A 21,904-nucleotide genomic window follows, 5' to 3' on the forward strand; every position below is an offset into this window, starting at 1 on the left:
CTCCTAAAACAGTCTGAGTTGGGATTGAACCGGCGATTCTTTGCATGAGAGTCGGTTGATCTAACAAGAAGGCTAAAGACCATGGCCTCTAGCGTTTGTCGCTAGAGCAACTTTAGAGGTCAGAGGAGTGAAGTTTACCTGCATAGCACTTTGCTAGCTGGCCTCTATTACACTCAACCCCTTAATCTCACTCCCATCCCGGACGAGCCCCCATTTGTAACCCACCGGTCCTACTGCTCCCAAAACAGTCTGAGCTGGGATTGAACCGGCGAATCTTTGCATGGGAGTCGGTTGATTTAACAAGTAGGCTAAAGACCATAGACTCTAGCATCTGTAGCACTCCGCTAGCTGGCCTCCGTTACAGACATATAGTGCAGATCTACTTTAAATGTATGTTGCATTGGTAATTCCCTCATTGCTGTGTTTTTTTCAGGTCGAGTACCAGGCTGGATCTTCTGGCCGCCTCCTGCCTCAGAAATACATGAACGATCTGGACGGGGCTCTAATTCCTGTCATCCACGGAGGAAGCTCCTGTGTACCCCATCAGGCCATGGACATGGAGTTTTTCTTCTACATCTCACTGAGCATTTGATCACTGGTGACTTATAAACTTTCCATCCACAGAGCAGCCAATGGGACTTCACGACCGATACCAATGAGGTGCAGGAGGAGACTCCGTGTCTGCTCTCTGAACAGGTATGGAGAGCTTGAAGAAGCGTTTTAAGGGACTATATTAGCGATCCTTTAGAATAAACCCGGATCTTGGATCAGCAACTCAAATAAAAGCGTGAGAAATACGGTGTGCTTCTTTAGTTGTGTTCAGGTCGATGAATGTTGGTTTCGAATCGTTCTTGTAAGACCACGAAGTCAAGATATACCAAGAATTATAATCATTACTTGATTACTTGCACACATGGTGTCCGAGCATGTGAAGTGCTGCGATTCTCAAACTTTTTCACGTTTGTTTGTTTTTCTGAGCTGGAATCTGCAGTGTTTGATTTCCATCCGTTTTAATTCACAGCGATCATATGAAGTAGCTTCGTGTGGATTTAAGAATCTACATGAAGATATTAAGTATTAATTATTGTACTTTTTAAGTACCGCATCTTTAGTCGTTTTTTTTCCTTGATCTGTAATATACGCAGAGGGTAAAATATGCCTGATTTACGATAGATGAAGTCATCTGCTAAGTCGTTTAAGCTTTTATTAAGCTTCAATAATATTTGTGGACATGTTTATTAAAGGTGATATTTTTGATAAGGCATTGAAATGACACGGTTATAGCCCTAAAAAACCCCACTTGAGCGTATAACTCAGTGGTACGCTTGCAGATTTATCCTGACAGAAGAAAAGAGACGATAAAATCATCCCTATGACAATATTCACTACCTGAGAAAAATTGTAAGAGCAACAAATAATAACTTGACTTCTAGTTGACAATTTGGAAAAGTGGCAGAAGATAGACTTTTCAGATGAATCATCTGTTGAGCTGCATCCCAACCATCACAAATACTGCAGAAGACCTACTGGAACCCGCATGAACCCAAGATTCTCATTGAAATCAGTCAAGTTTGGTGAAGGAAAAATCATGGTTTGGGGTTCATTCAGTATGGGGGCGTGCGAGAGATCTTCAGAGTGGATGATCAACATCAACAGCCTGAGGTATCAAGACATTTGTGCTGCGCATTACATTACAAACCACAGGAGAGGGACAATTCTCCAGAAGGATAGCGCTCCTGCTCATACTTCAGCCTCCACATCCAAGCTCCTGAAAGCAAAGAAGTAGAGATGCGCGGATGGGCTATTATTTCATCCGCAACCGCATCATAAAACTCATCATCCATCTGCCATCCATCCGCACTAACATTTTTGACCAATTTTTAAAACCGCACCCGCCCGCCATCTGCTGACTGAGCTCTTTATTTGAATGGCTTATTCCTTTTTATTATTAAATGAATGTTTCTTTATTGATTATTAGAAAATAGAGAATGACTTTAATGACATGCAGTTAATCCAAACGTGCAAGTCAAATCCAGCATTAATTGACGCTTTGAAGTGACGCTAAACAATACGAGGACGTGTCGTTTCACTTGATTCGATTCCTCGGTCCTTGAGTTTTGTTTTTTTTTGCGTCCTTCCCTCGCATCCTATAGGGTTGGAAAGACGAGGAAAGAAAGCAAGGGAAGGAAACGAGGATACACAAATAAGAAATGAGAAGCACCCTATAAAGCTCTCAGAATATCAGCAGTGAACTCCGTCTCCAATCGGTGCACAGGGACAAAAATAAATAAATAAATAGCCTAAATGAAACGCACTGTACTGTACATTTTTTTATTATAGTAGCCTAATAGAAAACGCATTTTGACACATCATTTCAACATTCAGACGAGAGCGCCTGGCCTCTAATGCGCCCTGCTGCACTGAAGGAGCGCTCGCTCGCAGCACTTGTTGCTGGAATGCATAGAATTCTCTTGGCAAGGTGCTGTAGACGTGGGAATGACTGCCTTGTTTCTCCCAAAAGGAAAGTAGATTTCCCTCTGCTGATCCGTCTATTCTTAATTTTGTAGAGGAAGACTTCTGTACTTCATCCAGAATTAGTGTATCCGATTCCTCCTCTCATTCTGTGAAGTCAGTCCTAGGCTTTTTCGTTGGTGCGCCAGCTATGTGTACAAAAACAGTACAACCGCCCACCACCCGCCCGAATTTAATTAAAATATAATTTTTCGTCATGTCATCCGCCCGAAACCACGGATTCCGCGGCTGTAACCGCCATCCGCGCATCTCTACAAAGAAGGTCAAGCTGCTCCAGGATTGGCCAGCCCAGTCACCATACATGAACATTATTGGGCATGTCTGAGGTAAGATGAAGGAGCAGGCATTGAAAATGAATCCAAAGGATCCTGATGAACTCTGGGAGTCCTGCAGGAACGCTTTCTTTGCCATTCCAGATGACTTTATTAATCAGTGATTTGAGTCAGTGCAGAGATGTATGGATGCAGTCCTCCAAGCTCATGATGGAGTCAGACACAATATTCATTCTGTCTCCACTGCAGCAGGACTTTATATTCTATACTGGACATTATTTCTGTTCAGTGATGAGACTTTAGTCTAAGCAAAGTCAGACCTTACTGTCCTAATGAAATCATTAATAATCAAGGCATGATCATATTTTATTTTGGTAAAAAGCGTGTAATCAAGAGACCTTTACCTTTTATATAAGCCACTTCTGATACCAAATGATCAACTAGAAGTCAAGTTGTTATTTGTTGTTCCTTAATCTTGCATAGGCGACAAGACTTTTGTCAGGTGGTGTATGCTTTAGCATTTATCGTTATTTTCACACTACTGCATTGATTCAAGTTTTCTTTTATTGAATTGTTGAACTGTTTTATTCTTTTAACACTACTATGACCAGCCAGGAAATCAAAAACACAATTATTTGCCTAAAATAATAATCTCCACCCATCTGAATGCTTTCCATGTCTTACTATTTTATGTTAGCTCACCATGATGCCAGGTTATGAGGCTGCCAAATGTTCTCTCTATACTGCGGACGATAAAATATCTGTAACTTTTTGATGAGTTCGACGGATCCTATGAAAACTCTGTCCTCCTAAAACACGCTGGATATGCTGTTTCAGGATTACGTAGCTGTTTTATAAATGCAATAACCTTTATTCACTAAACTGTGGTCTTACGATTTTACATTCAGCTTCAAGTCTATTTGAAAAATGCAAAACAACTTTCTTCCTCACTAATTATTATCAAAGAGTTGAGAATGACCAAGAGGCGACACTCAATAGAGCGCTCCATTGCAACAGCAGCGCCCAGCAACAGCCCCGGATTCCGCCATTTTGGAGTGAAAGCGATCGGCCGTCCATTGGATCTCATTACGGTCGCGATGGCAAGCAGCTGCTTTGTTTATTTATTTATTTAAAAAGCGCATTAAAGCGGAGATACAACCTGAAAGACGATAATACAACACTTACCATCACAGTCATCAGCACTTTTAATAGTTTATTTTACAGACTTATAAAATGCTGTTGTTCTAATGGCCGCCGCGCCCTCTAGTGGCTGTTTCCCAAATTACACTAGAGTGTCGCCTCTTGGTCATTCTATGCTCTTTGTTATTATTATGATTATGTGGTTTCCAAGTTTCTGAATGCATTGGTTTTTTGAAATGCTGCAGCATAACACGAATCAAAACTCATTAATTAGCAAAATGCACTTTTACTGTGGTCGGTGGAATGAAATACAGGGCGAGTGATTGTTCCTTACTTTTTATTATGCGTTTCTTCATGGTGATAAAACAACATATAAACAGCGATTAATCAGTTTATTTGATATATTGACTGGTATATATATATTTAAATAATCTGAAGACTTGTATAACTCTGTCACAAACCAAATACAAATGTTCTTAAGATACAAACGATTGTTGGGGAAGGATTGAGATTCGATATCTGTGGAATGAGTCGAGCATTTTATAGACATCTCAGATCTGCTCCCGTATATTTGGGCTTTGTGGAATATTTTGGGAGTTAAATTATTTTCTCACTGTAACTGATTAATTCAATCATTACGATTAAAGTATTTTTTATGCTTTACGAAAAAGCTGTCGGGATGTACCGGTTTGCATAATGTGTATCTATTTATTCATGAAAACCAGAATTATTTGATTAATTATCTGGTATGGGACCTAAGAAAGTTCTTCAAAACAACGTTCATTTCTAATATGTATCCTATGTAGAATAAAATTTTGATAAATATTCAAAATGCATTGTCTCGTAGTCGTTTATGACAATATGGATCTGTTTTAGCGTTTAGATGAAGGTTTTGAAATGGGATTTCTGCTTGAAGTACAGACCTCTATTGCAATTAATTGTAGTTTTCTTTTACTTTTTTAAAGATATTTTGAGTATTAAGCACAATACACAAGCAAAGTTATGTTCTATACAGTGACTTACAGTTGAAGTCAGAATTATTAGCCCCCCTGTTTATTTTTTCCCCCCCAATTTCTGTTTAAGAGATTTGGCTGGTCATTTTCCAGCCTGACCAGGTAAGACCAGGCTGGAAATGGCTGGAGACCAGCCTGGAAATGGCCAAAACCCCTCTAAAACCAGGCTGGTCGACCAGCTAAAACCAGCCAACCAGCCTAGGCTGGTTTAAGCTGGATTTTTCAGCAGGGTGTGCAGGGCTCTAATTTTTCTTCCTCACACAAACTCCCAAACACACTGATCCCTCTGGAATTGACTGGACTTTCTCTTATTTGTGACTGCACCTTTAAGAATGCATGGTTGCATCTGTTTATCTTAGATTAGCATGTCTCAATCCTGGTCCCTGCGCTCCCTTTCTGACTGACACATCCCTACACAGTATGCATTGTTCCTTAGTTCCTGTTCCTTCATAAATCTCTACCTGAGCTTACTAAAAACTTTAATCCACCTCGTAACATTCATTCACAGATTTGCACAAAGGCACTGCCCGCAGCATCTTAGAGTACTCTACTACTACTAGAGTAGCGTAAAGCCTGACATAATATACCTCTGTAAATAATTACAATTTAATTTAACACATCACACACTAAAAAGTAGTGCTCTTAAATCTAATACTCCCTTCAAACTGAATTCATGGTGGAATATCCTGTAGAGCAGGGGTCACCAATCTCGGTCCTGGAGGGCCGGTGTCCCTGCAGGGTTTAGCTCCAACTTGCTTCAACACACCTGCCTGGATGTTTCAAGTATACCAAGTAAGAGCTTGATTAGCTTGTTCAGGTGTGTTTGATTAGGGTTGGAGCTAAAATCTGCAGGACACCGGCCCTCCAGGAATAAGTTTGGTGACCACTGCTGTAGAGTTTGGTATGAGGGCCGGGATTGAGAACTGCTGTATTGGATTTAACCAGCAAACATTCAATGTCCAAAGATTTCAGTGAAGTCCCCCAGCTGCTTGATCTGCTCTGTTTGCATGGAGTGTCTTCTCATCAGCATCCTCCTGGTCTTGTGGTCCTTTGGAAAACCTGTGGGTGCTGAGGGAATGCAGGGTTTCGTCCCCACTGCTGCACCACAAACTGATTTGTTGTTGGCGCTTAGATTGCCACTCGGAGTGATGTTTGGGATTGGTGCGTGCTGGTTCAACGGGGGGAGGAATCCCGCTCGAGGATGGGAAATGGGATCCAAAAGCACCCCAGAGCCCCGACGTTCATAGCTAATGGGATTTCTTCTGTGTAAGTGCGTTAATGAAGCACTCTCGAGAGACTCCCTGGAGCCCACCAGGGTAGGAGAACGTGTGTTGGCATGTCTCTTCCTCTCCTGCTGCCCTTTGCGGTCTTCTGGAGAGTTTGCAAGGCTCACCGATAGCTGGGAATCGGAGCTGTAGTGGTCCATTCCTAGTTTTCTCCTCTGAATGATGTTACGGAGACTGGACACAGCCAAGTTTGGCAGGGATTTGTCTGGATCTTTCTCCGCCGGAAATGCGTCCATGCTGCTTTTGCTGTGAAGATTTGGATGAGATAAAGAGTGCAATGAAGACAAGCTGTCAAAGGACATGTTTCGACAGAGTGCACCTTCAGGTCTTAGACGTTCACCATTGTTACCTTGTCTTTGACTCAAACAGCCAGCTTCTTTCAATTCAACACTGCAATGGCGAGATAGCGGCATATTACCGAAAGTCAGCCGGTTCATTCTGAAGCTCATTTCTTCTTCGGGTGTGATGTCCGGAAGTTCCTCTGTAGCCGTGATGCTTTTAGCATGCTGTTGTGCAAGGAAGGCATGTGGGATTTTCAGCCATGGCTCTGAGTGTAATCTCTGGAGATTGTGCAGTTTGCTCACTCGACTGTTCACCAGGGGACTCTGGTGGGATGGAGAGGTTGGCTGGGAATTTGTCATGCTCTGGGGGTCCTGGAAGTAAAATATATGCTCAGCAGGACTAGAAGAAAGTGTGCCTTGTGGAGAAGTACTGAGGAGAATATCAGATGGAGATGCACATGGAACTGCAGAGGAACTCGGGTTGTCCCATTGTTCCACCATAGCGAGCGGTGGAATGGAGAGGTACTGTTTTGCCATTTGCTTTCCACATGCAAGTTTGTCTGGGGTGATGATGATAACTTCTTTTCCTCTGGCTTTGCAGGCATCGATCAGTAATTTAAGAGTTTCTTCGCCACTGCCATTGATGGCATATATTAGAGCAGAAGAACCGGTATGATCCTCAAGACAAGGATCTGCACCGTTACTTAAGAGCAACTCCACTACCTCAGGACCGGCTTGCTCCAAACAGGCATGCATTAGAGCGGTCCTCCCACTTTTATCCTGGATATTTGGGTCAGCGCCACTTTCAAGTAGATACCCCACCATCTTAACCTTTGGGACACTTTGGTGGTCTGTGTGCCTGCTCCTGCAGGCAACCATCAGGGGTGTTTCACCACACTCGTTACTCTCGTTTATATATGCGCCTCCTTCGAGTAGAAGCCTTGTGAGACGGAGACGGCTTAGGTAAACGGCTTTGAGCAGTGAGTTGCCATCAACATTGATCATTTGTGGACCCTCCATCTTTACTTTGGTTACTGTGACTCACATCTGACGGGGATCACCAATGCTGCCATGGCAATACCTGTCAAAGAGAGGAACAAGATTAATGTGTAAAACCTTAAATTAAATGGTTAATTGAACCAATAGATCAGGGGTGCACAATCCTGTTCATGGAGATCTACCTTCCCCCAGAGTTCAGCTGCAACCTGCATCAAACACACCTGTCTATAGTTACCAAGTGCTCCTTCAGATCCTACTTATTCGGTTTAGTAGTTTTGATCAGGGTTGGAGCTGAACTGTGCAGGGAGGTAGATCTCCAGCAACAGGATTGGGTGCCTCTGCTATAGATAAATAAAAGATAAAGTTTGTATATGTTGTTTATTTGTTCCTCCTAGCATGATACAGTTTTTGTTGTGGAAACACATAATGCAATGAGGGAAAGACGGTTAAATGATGGCTGATTCCGTTTAGTTGTTTTTTACAATGGCTGTCTTTCCTTGTTTTTACAACTACATAAGTCCCTCGCTATAACGCAGTTTACTTTTCACGGTTTTGCATTTTTACCGATTTTGTTTGTGCAATTTGACTTGCTTTTTTTCTACAGCGCTTTGTGTTCTGCGTCCTGACTTGCTGTAGGCCAGGGGTCACCAATCTCGGTCCTGGAGGGCCGGTGTCCCTACAGGGTTTAGCTCCAACTTGCTTCAACACACTTGCCTGGATGTTTCAAGTTTACCTAGTAAGACCTTGATTAGCTTGTTCAGGTGTGTTTGATTAGGGTTGGAGCTAAAATCTGCAGGACACCGGACCTCCAGGAACAAGTTTGGTGACCCCTGCTGTAGACCATTGTCAATCAATTTTCCTTGTGCCTTGTCTCCTGTACAGTACAGAATGCGTTCATCCTGCAAAATGTACGTAAATCTTCAGTTGATCTGTTGTAGAGAAGTAAGTTTTCTCTTCACAATGTCGATGAAACTTTCTGCACTGTCAAAGGCACCTACGGTAGCCCCCAAAAGGCAGAGGAAGATGCTAACCATTGCACAAATAGTTGCACTCCAGGACATGCTTAAGGAAGGTAGAAGTTACATGGATGTAGGACACCATTACAGAATAAATAAATGAATTCTATTATCCTAGACTCATTTTTCTTCGAAAGTTTGAACTTTGAGAGTGTTTAAAAAAGAGAGAAAAGTGTGAAAATGTTAATGTCTAAGAAAAGCACATGAAGTATGGAGCGAGGAGTTTAAAGCCTTAAAACAGCTATGATCATTTTGAAAAATAAAGCGTAGAGGGGGGAAGGGTGTGGCGTGAGGGTTAGGACGATTTTAAGGGCCCATGTATTTTCACCCATCACTTTCGTTGTCCGCCCCACCCAGGGCCGGCGCGTCCATAGAGGCGACACCTCCCTCACCATCCTTATCAGCCGCGTCCTCAGTTATATATATGCATAGGGCGGCAGAATAGAGAGGGCAGCGTCCGCAACACCTCCCTCACCACCCGCTTCCTCAGTTATATCCGCGCATAGGGCGGCAGAATAGAGAGGGCGGCGAGAGGGTCCATAACCGGTCACTTTCGTTTTCCCTTTGGGTTGAGGGCGGCGTGAATGCCTCTGCCTAGATCGGCAGTTCAGCTTGCTCCGGCCCTGGCCCCACCCTTCACTTTCGTCAAACCCCAACAACCCCCCCTCCACTCTTTGCTTTCGTCTCGTCTCAGCACCACCACCCCCTTCTCTTTTTAGAGGCGTCCCTGGACCATTGTAAACCATTGAAAATGGCTTTTTCCTCGGACTATACACTATCAATCAGAGGACAGAAGTCTTGTTAAGAACAATAGTTTTTTCAGTAAAATTTTGACCCTGCTGGTAATTTAGAGCCAGCAGAAATTAGTTTAAAAAATGAACCCCCGTACGCTTTATACACTCTAAAAAATAACTCAAGAGGTCCGTTACCACTAAATAGTTTAATATATTATTGTAACTTAAAAATTCTAAAATGCCGATTAGATTAAAACTTTTAAGTTGCCAGAATTATTTTATTAAGTTTTCAAAACAGGAAAATATTGATAATTAAATCAATTTAAAAATGCAGGTAATTTAAAGCTAAATATATCTGTCAGTCGCTTTAAAACAATATTTAACTTGTAGCAACCCAAAAAAATTAGGTTAATAACTCACACTAACGCCCTATTCACACGGGGCTTCAGCGTCAACGCTTGACAGAGGGCGTGTCTGAAGTTGGAGCTGAAACGATTGTCATAGAAGCGTCAGCCAATGAAATTCAGTCAGCAATAGGCCACTGTCTGAGCTGGTGTATTTGCATACAGCGATCTGATTGGCTGACGCTTCCGTCGGCGCTTGAAAAGTTGAGCTGGTCCCAACTTCTGCAGCGAGGAACGCTTATGAAGCGGCGCCGACGGATCCACAATGCAGTTCGGCAACGCCTGACGTCACCCATTCAAAGTGAATGGGAAGCGTTGACGCTGACGCCCCGTGTGAATAGGGCGTAATGGAGTTCTTTTGTATTTTTTTTTGTAAGTCCACACACTAATGTTTTTTGTTATTTTTTACACTGATAATATGGGATAGTACATGTTTTTGTTTTGTAAAACAATAAAAACCTGTGGTTTAATACAAATTAAAAAACTACCGAAAAACAAAAATGTTGTTGTTAAATGTACTTCTTACAAGCGTGAACAGTAAAATTGAAAACAAACAAAAAATTTGGCAATTTCGGCTGCTTAATTTATTTGAGGTTCTAAACTTGAAAATGTGCATGTAATTAAGTGCATAACATAACACTGGATTTGTTTTCAATTTTAAAATAAAAAACTAGTTGAAACAACATTTTTGAGTACTCAACTTATAGATTTGAGGTTTTTGCTATGTAAAAATGCCTCTGATTGAAGAGGAAAATATTTGGCTAACATAATAAAGTTTGTTGTGAGTGTATAATCACGCACTGCACACTCTTTGTTGCAATAGATCTTTAAAAATTGAAAGCTTTTTCTGCAAATTACACACATTACATCTACAGAATGGAAGAGTCGAGCAGCTCTACATTATACTGTGTTATTAGGTGCTTGATTGGCTACACGCATAATGTTGAAAATAAAAGATTGAGACGAATTCATTCCTGCTCAGCAACTACTCTGGTTCTGCAGAATTACAGCTCTCCCTCCCAAGTGCTATCTTTTTTGAAAAGCTAAATTCAATAAACGAAGGCAGAGACCTTGGCTTTATTGTTTGCCATTACTGCCAGACAACATTCTTTGCGGTGCCTGTCCTTTTCAGCTTGAGCACAGAGCTTGCCCTCCCTCACACTTTCTTCAGGAGCTGCATCTTTCTAAAGGCCATTGTGTTTGCTGTCCTTGGTGTTACTTTCTGAGCGCTGACAGAACATCATGCCTTCGATTGCTGTTAAGCTTTCCGAAAGCCTTTCAAGTTAGTTGGAGAGGCGGTGCTTATGTAAAGAGCGTATAGATATAGTATCCAGGATGAAGCTTATGGAATACAGTAAGAGTTCTACTTGCATTTGTTGAAAGTCAGTTTTGCCAGATCTTTAGTCATTTGTGTTGGTTTGGCTAAATATTTTTACTTTTTTTTCTTGGAATCTGGTCTTGTAAGGATTTGGAAAGCAGTGCTTGTTATTGTATACAATTCTTTATTTTTAATATAATTTTTTGGTGTTTTGTAGTCTTTTAGTGATCACCTGTTACTTTATCATGATAAACTGAACTCATTAAATGTACTTTTATTTGTACACTCATCGGCCACCTGTCCAACTGCTCGTTAATGCAAATTTCTAATCAGCCAGTCACATGGCAGCAACTCAATGCATTTAAGAATGTGGACATGGTCAAGACGATCTGCTGCAGTTCAAACCGAGCATCAGAATGGGGGATTTAAGTGGCTTTGAATGTGGCATGGTTGTTGGTGCCAGACAGGCTGCTCTGAGTATTTCGGAAACTGCTGATCTACTATGATTTTCACGCACAACCATCTTTGGGTATTACAGAGAATGAGCAGAAAAGGAGGAAATATCCAGTGAGCGGCAGTTCTGTGGGCGTAAACGCCTTGTTGATGTCAGAGGAGAATGGCCAGACTGGTTCCAGCTGATAGAAAGACAACAGTTACTCAAATAAGCACTCGTTACCACTGAGCTCTGCAGAAGAGCATCTTTGAATGCACAACACTTGAGGCGGATGGGCTACAGCAGGAGAAGACCACACCGGGTGCCGCTCCTGTCAGCTAAGAACAGGAAACTGAGGCTACAATTCACACAGACTCACCAAAACTGGACAATAGAAGATTGGAGAAACGTTGCCTGCTCTGATGAGTCTCCATTTCTGCTGCCACATTCGGATGCTCGGGTCAGAATTTGGCATCAACAGCATGAAAGCATGGATCCATCCTGCCTTTTATCAACGGTTCAGGCTGGTGGTGGTGGTGTAATGGTGTGAGGGATATTTTCTTGGCCCACTTTGGGCCCATTAGTATCAATTGAGCACCTCTATGACCACAGTGTCTCCATCTTCTGATGGCTACTTCCAGCAGGTTAACACACCATGTCATAAAGCGTGAATCATCTCAGACTGGTTTCTTGAACATGACGATGAGTTCACTGTACTCAAATGGCCTCCACAGTCACCAGAGCTCAATCCAATAGAGCAGCTTTGGGATGTGGTGGAATGAGAGATTCACATCATGGATGTGCAGCCGACAAATCAGAAGCAACTGCGTGATGCTATCATGTCAACATCTGAGGAATATTTCCAGTACCTTGTTGAATCTAGGCCACGAAGGATTAAGGCAGTTCTGAAGGCAAAAGGGGGTCCAACTCAGTACTAGTAAGGTCCCGGTGTGTGTATATATACAATATAAATGTGTTTAGGTTCAGTTGTACAGTAGGTTACAATACCAAAATATCACATGAAATCAATGAATTAATTGTTAAGCTAATTTCAGTACACAGTATTATTGATTTTACAATCATTCATCAACATGCAACACTCCTCAATCATTCGACTGTCCTTTTCATGTATTGCTGTTAAGTCTTGTTCTGCTTTTTTCTGCTTGAAAATCAAGTTCAACATAAATGCTTGCAAACGTCATTTCTTCTTGACTTGTATGTTTCAGATGTTAAATGCAAAGTCTCGCTGTCTGTCAGAGGAACAGTTATGACTCTCCAAGTACCACTGTGCATTTCATCTATGCAAAAACAAGGGTTTGGACAAGTTGTTATAAGCAGCTCGCGCACCGTTACCATGGAGGAAATGACGATTGCTTTGGAGTATCTGTGACTAGTCAGCGATGTTCTGCTCAACTCTGCTGGGAGCAGGTAAAGAAGCTCCACTTATGAGATACACGTCCAATTGTGTGCCATACAAAGAGCAAAGTGGGAAAATCCTGCTTTTCTTCACGCCAGTATAAAAGTAAAAAACTGCAAAGCAAAACATGTTTAGAATCGTCCTCAAGCTTTTTGTAGTGTACACGGCAAGATGATGCATGAATAATATTCGCTATCCACTTGAAATTTTGAAGAGGTCGCAAAGTGTTTCTATTCTAATCAGGGCAGTGAGCGTTCTCCCTCAGTCAGGGAAACAATCGATACAACAATGCTCTTAATCACTGTTATTAACTGTGTACTATTGCATGGAAATAAAATATGCACTGTAGGTAGCTTAAGAAATCAAAACGTATTTCATTATAAGCATTTCATTCTGTGATATTAGATAATACAGAGTTGATGGATAGAGATTGTTCTTACCGTATAATCACACACACAAATTCTGTCCGATGCAGATCGAGGATGAAGTCTGAGGTATATTTTGCTGGTGTCACGGTCGCCTGTCTGTCCGCTGAGGAAATGCGTTTGAACGCACTTGCATTGCAGGCATGACGTTGATCAGATCTAAGCGACAGTGAGAGGTGCATTATTCACATGCTGAGAGGAGAAACTGGCTGGGTGGGAGAACGAGAGAGCGAGAGAGCGAAGCAGGCAAACATCAAGACTTAAAATAACCTTGATTCTCAAGAACTTCAGATGCACTGGAGTCCTTCAGAATTGAGAGGACTGATTTGTACGTTTTGTTGAGGCATTTCTGCCTCTGCAAGACTCATTTCTTAGAAGCATGTCCTGCTTTAATTGGAAATGCAAAGTTTATTTATTTAACATTGGAAGACTTACTCAAGGATGACAAAGTGAGACATTTCTTGTGAGAGATTACTTCATTATCACACTTGAAATGACCACCAGTTGTAAGATGGGTTACAGGGTCTCAAGGTCAGATCAGTGTTGGAAATAAACCGTGCAGAGCAGAATTTGACCCCCTGCTTTAGATGACTCTGATTTTACCATTATGCCTTTGTGTTTTTTGTTTGCTAGTGCAAACTGACAGAATGTGTTTGCCTCCAAAACTGTGCAAGTAAGGCTGTTCCAGAGTTTAGCTGCCAGATTTGAGAAGGATCGACCGCCTACAGTTGATTCTTGATATTCTAGGAGTAATCAATTGAATTGAGTGTAGTGGACGTGAGGGCTGTAATATACCAGGAGCTCACTCAAATACTGGTGAGCTAAGCCGTTCAGGAATTTAATAAGAATTTAAAAAGTTATACGTTTTTGCCATCCTTCCAGATGCTTTCAAAACAGTGACAATGCAGCCAGAAATATATAATATAAGACTCCTGAGGGTTCCCTGTCCTTCAAGTCATGTAGGTTCCAAGGTGTATTTGAAAACCAGGGTAACATTTTGTATGTGGCTTGTGGCAAAATAGACCTTCTGATGGCTCTACACACATCCCGTGTTACATTTTGGTCCCTTTTCTAGGGGTACGGAGACAAAAGTAACAAAAAAATAAATAAAATTAGGATATTAAAAAAAAAAAAATTTTTATAAAAAAATAAATAAAAATAAATAAATAAAAATAAATAAATAAATATATTAAAATATAATAAAATGTAATAAAATAAATAAATATAATAAAATAAATAAAATATATATAGTAAAATAAATAAATAAAAAAAATTATATACATATATACACACCATTGCGTATATATATATATATATATATATATATATATATATATATATATATATATATATATATATATATATATATATATATACGTATATATATATATATATATATATATATATATATATATATATATATATATATATATATATATATATACATATACATATATATACATATACATATATATATATATATATATATATATATATATATATATATATGTGTGTGTGTGTGTATATATATATATGTATATATAGCTTTATTTCCTGTTTTTCGTCATCATATCTAAGAATTTTTGGTGTTTGTGTGCCTGCTCTGGGTCTGAATGGTCGCACTCTGCAACTGTCGTCAGGTTGATGGGAAGGTGGCGTAGTTTCAGTCCACTTGAGCAATGCTATCTCCATGACAACTAGTGAAATAAAGAAACATTGTGCAAACGCCATCTTTACGCGCAGGCTTGACTAAACTCATCTTCAGATTGATGAGTTGCTCTAAATGAGTGCTTTTAGTAGCAGCTAATTACTTTGATGAAAGGAAACATTAGTACCTTGCTGAAAAATCCAACTTAAACCAGCCTAAGCTGGTTGGCTGGTTTTAGCTGGTTGACCAGGCTGGTTTTAGAGGGGTTTTGGCCACTTCCAGTCTGGTTTCCAGCCATTTCCAGCCTGGTCTTAGCTGGTCAGGCTGGAAAATGACCAGCCAAATCCAGCTAAAACCAGCCTGGAAGTGGCCAAAATTCCTCTTGAAACCTGCCTGGTCGACCAGCTAAAACCAGCCAACCAGCCTAGGCTGGTTTAAGCTGGATTTTTCAGCAGGGTAATAACACCATAAAATCTTCAAAATGCTAACAAAAAAAGAAGACTAGTTTAGTTGTGGAGCGATCGGGTTTATTTATTAGATTGAGCATGTCTGGCTTTGGTTGTGGTGATATTATGTGTAAATACTGCGATTAGCTACTGTCTGGGCTTTCCATGGCTTTCTACACCTCCCTTTCTTCATTTGTTCAATATTTTATCCCAGTGTCATAATTCATTTTATTACACAAAACATGTTTTCTAAACTAATTAGTCTTGATTTGTTTGTGTGTGTGGGTTACTTCAGTTATTACTGATATCTGGTGAAAATGTCAAGTCAACAGCACCTTTAGAAATGTGTTTTCTGAGAGAAACGGTCATGTGATCAACATCTATTTAACCCGCTGTATATGTATGTAATAAATAAGTATTTTTATTTTATTACACACACACACACACGGCTACTGCACTGTACAGTACGTGTGTCTGCTGTTAATAGAAACCATGAACCTGCTTCACAGTGGACAGTCTAATTGTTTAGCCATCGCCATGGCAACTATTAAAGAACATCAGGTGCAACTTTCCCCCCAGTAAACTGAGTGACATTAGCGAGGCTTTATCCTGCTGCAGCTGGCACCGGCTACTCATTATGAGTTTCCATTCATATGGTCTACAAAAACATACATTTAAAAAAAATAGTCTGAGCCTTTTTTATATAATGCTACAATGCTGTGGGCGGTTGCACAGGTTTCATGTGGTTGCTAGGGTGTTGTAGTGTTTGGCACATTGCTGTGTTGTTGATACAGTTTTGAGAGTAGCTGGTGCGATGTTTCTAGCTGGTTGATGGTGAGGGTATTAAAAGAGCCAGCCTATTATTTACAAAAGAACAGAGGTTTAGTAGTAGGCTTGTGATTGTTTTATACTGATTCTGGACGTGCCACAAGAGGGCGCTCTAGGAGCTGTTTTAAACACCTTTGCATGATATGATTTTAATTTTAATAGATTTCTTTGTATTACATATTTGAACAACCTTTCCCCCAATTTCTGTTTGACGGAGAGCAGATTTGTTCAGCACATTTCTAAACATAATAATTTTACTAACTCATCTCTAATAACTGATTTATTTATTTTATCTTTGTCATGATGACAGTAAATAATATTTGACTAGATATTCTTCAAGACACTTCTATACACCTTAAAATGACATTTAAAGGCTTAACTAGGTTAATTAGGTTAACTAGGCAGGTTAGGGTAATTAGGCAAGTTATTGTATAACGATGGTTTCTATTGTAAACAAATATAACTTAAAGGGCCTAATAATATTGACCTTAAAATGGTGTTTAAAAAATTAAAAACTGCTTTTATTCTAGCTGAAATAAAACAAATAAGACTTTCTCCAGAAGAAAAAATATTATCAGACATACTGTGAACATTTCCTTGCTCTGGTAAACTATTTAGGACAGTGGTTCCTAACCTTTTTTGCCTGAGACCCCCATTTCCTTAAAAAATATTGTAGGCCCCCCCTCCACATTTAATGATATTATCGCTCATATAAGTTTGCAGTAGGTATGACCAAAAAAAAGGTTGTTTTCAAACAAACAGTATGTTTATTACTACAGTATATCTGGATACGTTTATGCTCGAATAATAGGCTAATGTAAAGCAACTCATCAGTAGGCCATTTGTGTTAGGTGCACCTTGCGGTAATATTCGTCTGCAAATGTCTTGTTAATTTAGACGGCCTTTTGCATTGGTTAGCAAGAACTTTAACGCAGATAATGCACTGGGTCTGGGACTTTTTGCTTTGAGAAAATGAAAAAAAAAACTATAGTTCAGGTAACTATCTTGGTATTTCCTGCATTTCGTGTTTTCAGTATTGCTAGTGCTGTGACCTGAAATGTTTGGAGCTTCCTCACCTCCCTGCTGAAAAATCCAGCTTAAACCAGCTTAGGCTGGTTGGCTGGTTTTAGCTGGTCGACCAGGCTGGTTTTAGAGGGGTTTTGGCCATTTCCAGGCTGGTTTCCAGCCATTTCCAGCCTAGTCAGGCTGGAAAATGACCAGCTAAATCCAGCTAAAACCAGCTTGACCAGCCTGGTTTAAGCTGGACATAGCTGGTTTTGGCTGGGCTCCCAGTCTGGCTAGGCTGGTCAAGCTGATTTTAGCTGGTCATCTCCCAGCCTGACCAGCTAAGACCAGGCTGGAAATGGCCAAAACCCCTCTAAAACCAGCCTGGCTGACCAGCTAAGACCAGCCAACCAGCCTAGGCTGGTTTAAACTGTTTTTTTCAGTAGGGCTGGGTCCAGTATTCTTGGATCATTACTATGCTGAAGGCGAATCAGAAACTTTTTTCGTAGAGGACGAATTACAAATTTGTCCATTTTTTTTTTTGGGTCAGCCATGGAATAAAATCACTTAAGGCAAAATTAACGTTCTCTTAATTGTCCAATGTCCACTGCTAGACTTTTTTAAACATGATGTGACCCCCCCCCCCCCACCCCCACCCCCCCCCCCCCCCACACACAGAGCTCGCTGAGGCCCCCTTGTGGGCTGGGACCCCCCTGTTGGGATCCACACACACACACACACACACACACACACACACAAGTTAGTTAGTTAGTTAGTTTGCTTAAAGGGGCTAATAATTTTGTCCTTAAAATGGTGTTTAAAAAATTAAAAACTGCTTTTATTCTATCTGAAATAAAACAAATAAGACTTTCTCCAGAAGAAAAAATATTATCAGACATACTGTGAAAATTTCCTTGCTCTGGTAAACATCATTTGGGAAATATTTATAAAAGAAGAAAAAAATTAAAGGGGGGCTCATAGTTCTGACTTCAACAGTATATATATATATTCTTATTTATTTATTTATTTATTTATTTACTTTTTTCTCCCCAATCAAGCAATCAATCACTCAACTTTTATTTATAGAACTTTACTACAACCAAGGTTGACCAAAGTGCTTTACACAAGTAAAAGTTACTTTATACAAACACAACAGAAAATGAAGCGATGCAAAACAATACAAAAAACATCACTAAAACCAGCAAATATTAAAACATAACGAAGTGTTAGTGCTAATTTAAACAAATGGGTCTTAAGCTTGGCTTTAAAAAGTGGCAGGTCAGTGATTGTACGAAGCTCAGTTGGAAGGGTATTCCAGAGTTTAGGACCTGCCCCTGCAGGTCACCCCACTGCTTGTATCTTGACCGAGGGACTTCAGGCTGAAGTTGGTCAGCAGATCGCAAAGCTCTGCCGGGTTTGTGAATATGCAAAATTTTGCATAAATAAATAGGAGCAAGGTCATTGACGGCATTAAAAACAAACATCAAAAGTTTAAAATCAATTCTAAACTCCCTGTATAATAATATAAAGTAAAAGCGGGAAAATATATAAGAAATCAAAACATTAAAAGCAATATAAAATAATTAATCAAAAAAAGAATTATAATACAATAAAATAAGGAGTCAGGTCATACTTCAGCATAGAAACAATATTTTATTATCGGGTTTCTTAATTAAATTCGCTTTCTTTTTTTAAATGCTGTATTTTTGCTCTATTGAGTCTATAAGACTGTGAATCTTTTCAAGAAACCTTCGTGAAAATAAAATTTCCCAGCATTCATTCATTCTTTTTCTTTTCGGCGTAGTCCCTATATTATTCTGGGGTCACCACAGCGGAATGAACCGCCAACTTATCTATGGGAAACATCCACACACAGTCATTCACACTCATGGACAATTTAGCCTACCCAATTCACCTGTAGCGCATGTCTTTGGACTGTGGGGTAAACCGGAGCACCTGGAGGAAACCCACGCGAACGCAGGGAGAACATGCAAACTCCACACAGAAACGCCAACTGAGCCAGCCGAGGCTCAAACCAGCAACTTTCTTGCTGTGAGGCGACAGCACTACCTACTTCGCCACTGTGTCGCCATTCTCCAGCAAGTATACAAACATTCACAGTAGCTTTAAATGGAGCAGTAAGAAACAGCTCCTACACAGTGACCCCACCACAAATAACGCAGCAAAAGTTTATCAGCGCGTGCACCAATGATGTTTGCCTCCTGCATCTGAACATCTGGCCTGCAAACAGCCTTTCCAAAGCCATAAATCTTTGATCTAGATTCTTCATTCCATTTGCATTTGTTTAGAAACAGAACATCTACAAACAGATTGCCGCACTCTCTTCATTTCGAGATTTATGAGTATGCCGCTATTTTTGGGATTGACAGACAAACCAGTAATCCCCCATAATCCCACAGGGTTGCCCTTGCTGAAGCTTTCCCTGACCGAAAAAAAGCTGGCCATATTTATTTTTTTTTTGTGAGTCATCCCTTGTGTGTGTGTCTCTCTCTCTGTCCATCTATTAGGTAGACCTTACTAATACCACGTTGGACTCCTTTTGCCTTCAGAACTGCCTCAATCCTTCATGGCAGAGATTCAACAAGATACTGGAAATATTCCTCAGAGATTTTGCTCCATGTTGACATGATAGCATCACACAGTTGCTGCAGATTTGTCGGCTGCACATCCATGATGCCAATCTCCCGTTCCACCACATCCCAAAGGTGCTCTATTGGATTGAGCTCTGGTGACTGTGGAGGCCATTTGAGTACAGTGAACTCATCGTCATGTTCAAGTAACCAGTCTGAGATGATTCAGGGTTTATGACATGGTGTGTTATCCTGCTGGAAGTAGCCACCAGAAGATGAAGACACTGTGGTCATAAAGGGATGGACATGGTCAGCAACAATACTCAGGTAGGCTGTGGTGTTGACACCATGCTCAATTGGTACTAATGAGCCCAAAGTATGCCAAGAAAATATCGCCCACACCATTACACCACCACCACCAGCCTGAACTGTTGATGCAAGGCAGAATGCTTTCAGTTTGTTGATGCCAAATTCTGACCCGACCATCCGAATGTGAGCAGAAATGGAGACTCATCAGAGCAGGCAACGTTTCTCCAATCTTCTATTGTCCAGTTTTAGTGAGCCTGTGTGAATTGTAGCCTCAGTTTCCTGTTCTTAGCTGACAGGAGTGGCACCCGGAGTGGTCTTCTGCTGCTGTAGCCCATCTGCCTCAAGGTTGGACGTGTTGTGTGTTCAGAGATGCTCTTCTGCAGACCTCGGTTATATCGAGTGCTTATTTGAGTTACTGTTGCCTTTCTATCAGCTGGAACCAGTCTGGCCATTCTCCTCTGACCTCTGGCATCAACAAGGCATTTGCGCTCACAGAACTGCCACTCACAGGATATTTTCTCCTTTTCAGACCATTCTCTGTAAACCCTAGAGAAAGTTGTGCCTGACAATCCCATAGATCAGCAGTTTCTGAAATACTCAGAGCAGCCCGTCTGGCACTAACAATCATGCCACGTTGAAAGCCATGCAAATCCCCTTTCTTCCCCATTCTGATGCTTAGTTTGAACTGCAGCAGATCGTCTTGACCATGTCTACATGCCTAAATGCATTGAGTTGCTGCCATATGATTGACTGGACAGGTGTACCTAATAAAGTGGCCAGTGTGTATATGTGTTTTTTTTTTGTTGTTGTTGTCTTACAGTCTCTAAAAGAAAGTAGTCTGAAAGATTCCTGCTGTACACAGACAGTAGTTTTCTATTTTAAATCATTTTTAATGTAGTTGTCATTTATAAATAATTGATATAATAATGCATATAAGATAATTTTAAAAATTTACTAAAACATTTTTCCACTAAATTAAAGGTTATTATATATTACTGTATTGATTTCTCAGCGCATAAATCATTTTCTAAACAATGTTTTTCCCTCTTCTCCTCTGAGAATTGCTTTTAATACATGACTTGCACTGAATATGACAAATCATAGACATGACGACCTCAGCTGACCTCCAGCAAAGCCGCACAGAGTCTCAATCTCACACAATCAGGAATGCTGTCCTACTTCTGCCTTTGACTCGGATAAAGCGCAATTGTATCCCATTATCCTTGTTTTTCACAGATCAGGAGGCTTTTTGTTGCGAGGCCTTTCAAGATGCTTCGAACGCATTTTCACATTGTCACGATCACAAGTGTGTGTTTTTTTTTGGTGGCAATATTAGCAGCAAATATTATCCTGCATCTTCCCAGATAAGTCTCAAAGCATGCTGGGTAAGCTCTTAATGTGGTTTCCCTCTCTGTTAGCGATCGGCCCTGCAGAGGTTGTGTTGCAGTGGGCGTCTTGTGTCTTCCTGCGATACAAGTTCATATGTATGTAGGAGTGAAGTCAGCTTTACAGCCAGGAGGAGGAGATGAAATTAGAAGCTTTGTGAGTTTTCCCTGTTCGTGACCGCAAGCTTTATGATGCCTTATTCAGTTGTGAGAAGTTTAATATCAAATTCTGATCACATGAAGCGTTAGCTTTGTTCTGAGTTGGATTCACACAGTTTTAGGGTCACATGATATGATTCTATCGCTTGTTTTTGAAAAAGCTGAGCCTGTGTTATTTAGCGGTTGTTATCTGGGTAATAACATACCCTGGAATGTCTGACTTACCAATAAGTACTGAGTATTCCAGACAGCTGTGTTATAAT

At 40.6% G+C, this 21,904-nt stretch overlaps 2 protein-coding genes and 1 long non-coding RNA gene across 11 annotated transcripts in view; 1 reads left to right on the forward strand and 2 right to left on the reverse strand.

Moving 5' to 3' along the window:
* zfyve16 (zinc finger, FYVE domain containing 16) overlaps positions 1 to 1,426 on the forward strand; it is a 51,235-nt gene extending 49,809 nt beyond the window's left edge. For all 8 annotated transcript variants that reach the window (XM_073914337.1, XM_005155535.6, XM_001920883.8 and 5 more), the window contains one exon: positions 434 to 1,426. In XM_073914337.1, the coding sequence (XP_073770438.1) occupies positions 434 to 592 (159 nt within the window). In that variant the 3' untranslated portion in view covers positions 593 to 1,426. The remainder of the gene's footprint in view (positions 1 to 433) is intronic.
* The window catches only part of LOC141376286 (uncharacterized), a 501,640-nt gene that overhangs the window by 417,698 nt on the left and 62,038 nt on the right, over positions 1 to 21,904 (reverse strand). The window lies entirely within an intron of this gene.
* On the reverse strand, positions 5,424 to 13,431 carry ankrd34ba (ankyrin repeat domain 34Ba). 2 transcript variants are annotated; one of them, XR_012386077.1, is made up of 3 exons: positions 13,286 to 13,431; positions 5,845 to 7,605; positions 5,424 to 5,689 (listed from the first exon to the last, which is right to left on the reverse strand). XR_012386077.1 is itself a non-coding variant. In XM_073914357.1 (2 exons), exon 2 carries the CDS (start codon positions 7,542 to 7,544, stop codon positions 5,910 to 5,912), a length of 1,635 nt encoding a protein of 544 aa, XP_073770458.1. In that variant the 5' UTR covers positions 7,545 to 7,605; positions 13,286 to 13,431; the 3' UTR covers positions 5,424 to 5,909. The 2 variants fall into 2 exon arrangements, 1 of the variants encoding a protein (XP_073770458.1); XM_073914357.1 differs by having other exon boundaries at positions 5,424 to 7,605.

The sequence above is a fragment of the Danio rerio genome, chromosome 10 (genome assembly GCF_049306965.1).
Source record: "Danio rerio strain Tuebingen ecotype United States chromosome 10, GRCz12tu, whole genome shotgun sequence".
In the NCBI taxonomy this organism is placed as follows: Eukaryota; Metazoa; Chordata; class Actinopteri; order Cypriniformes; family Danionidae; genus Danio; species Danio rerio.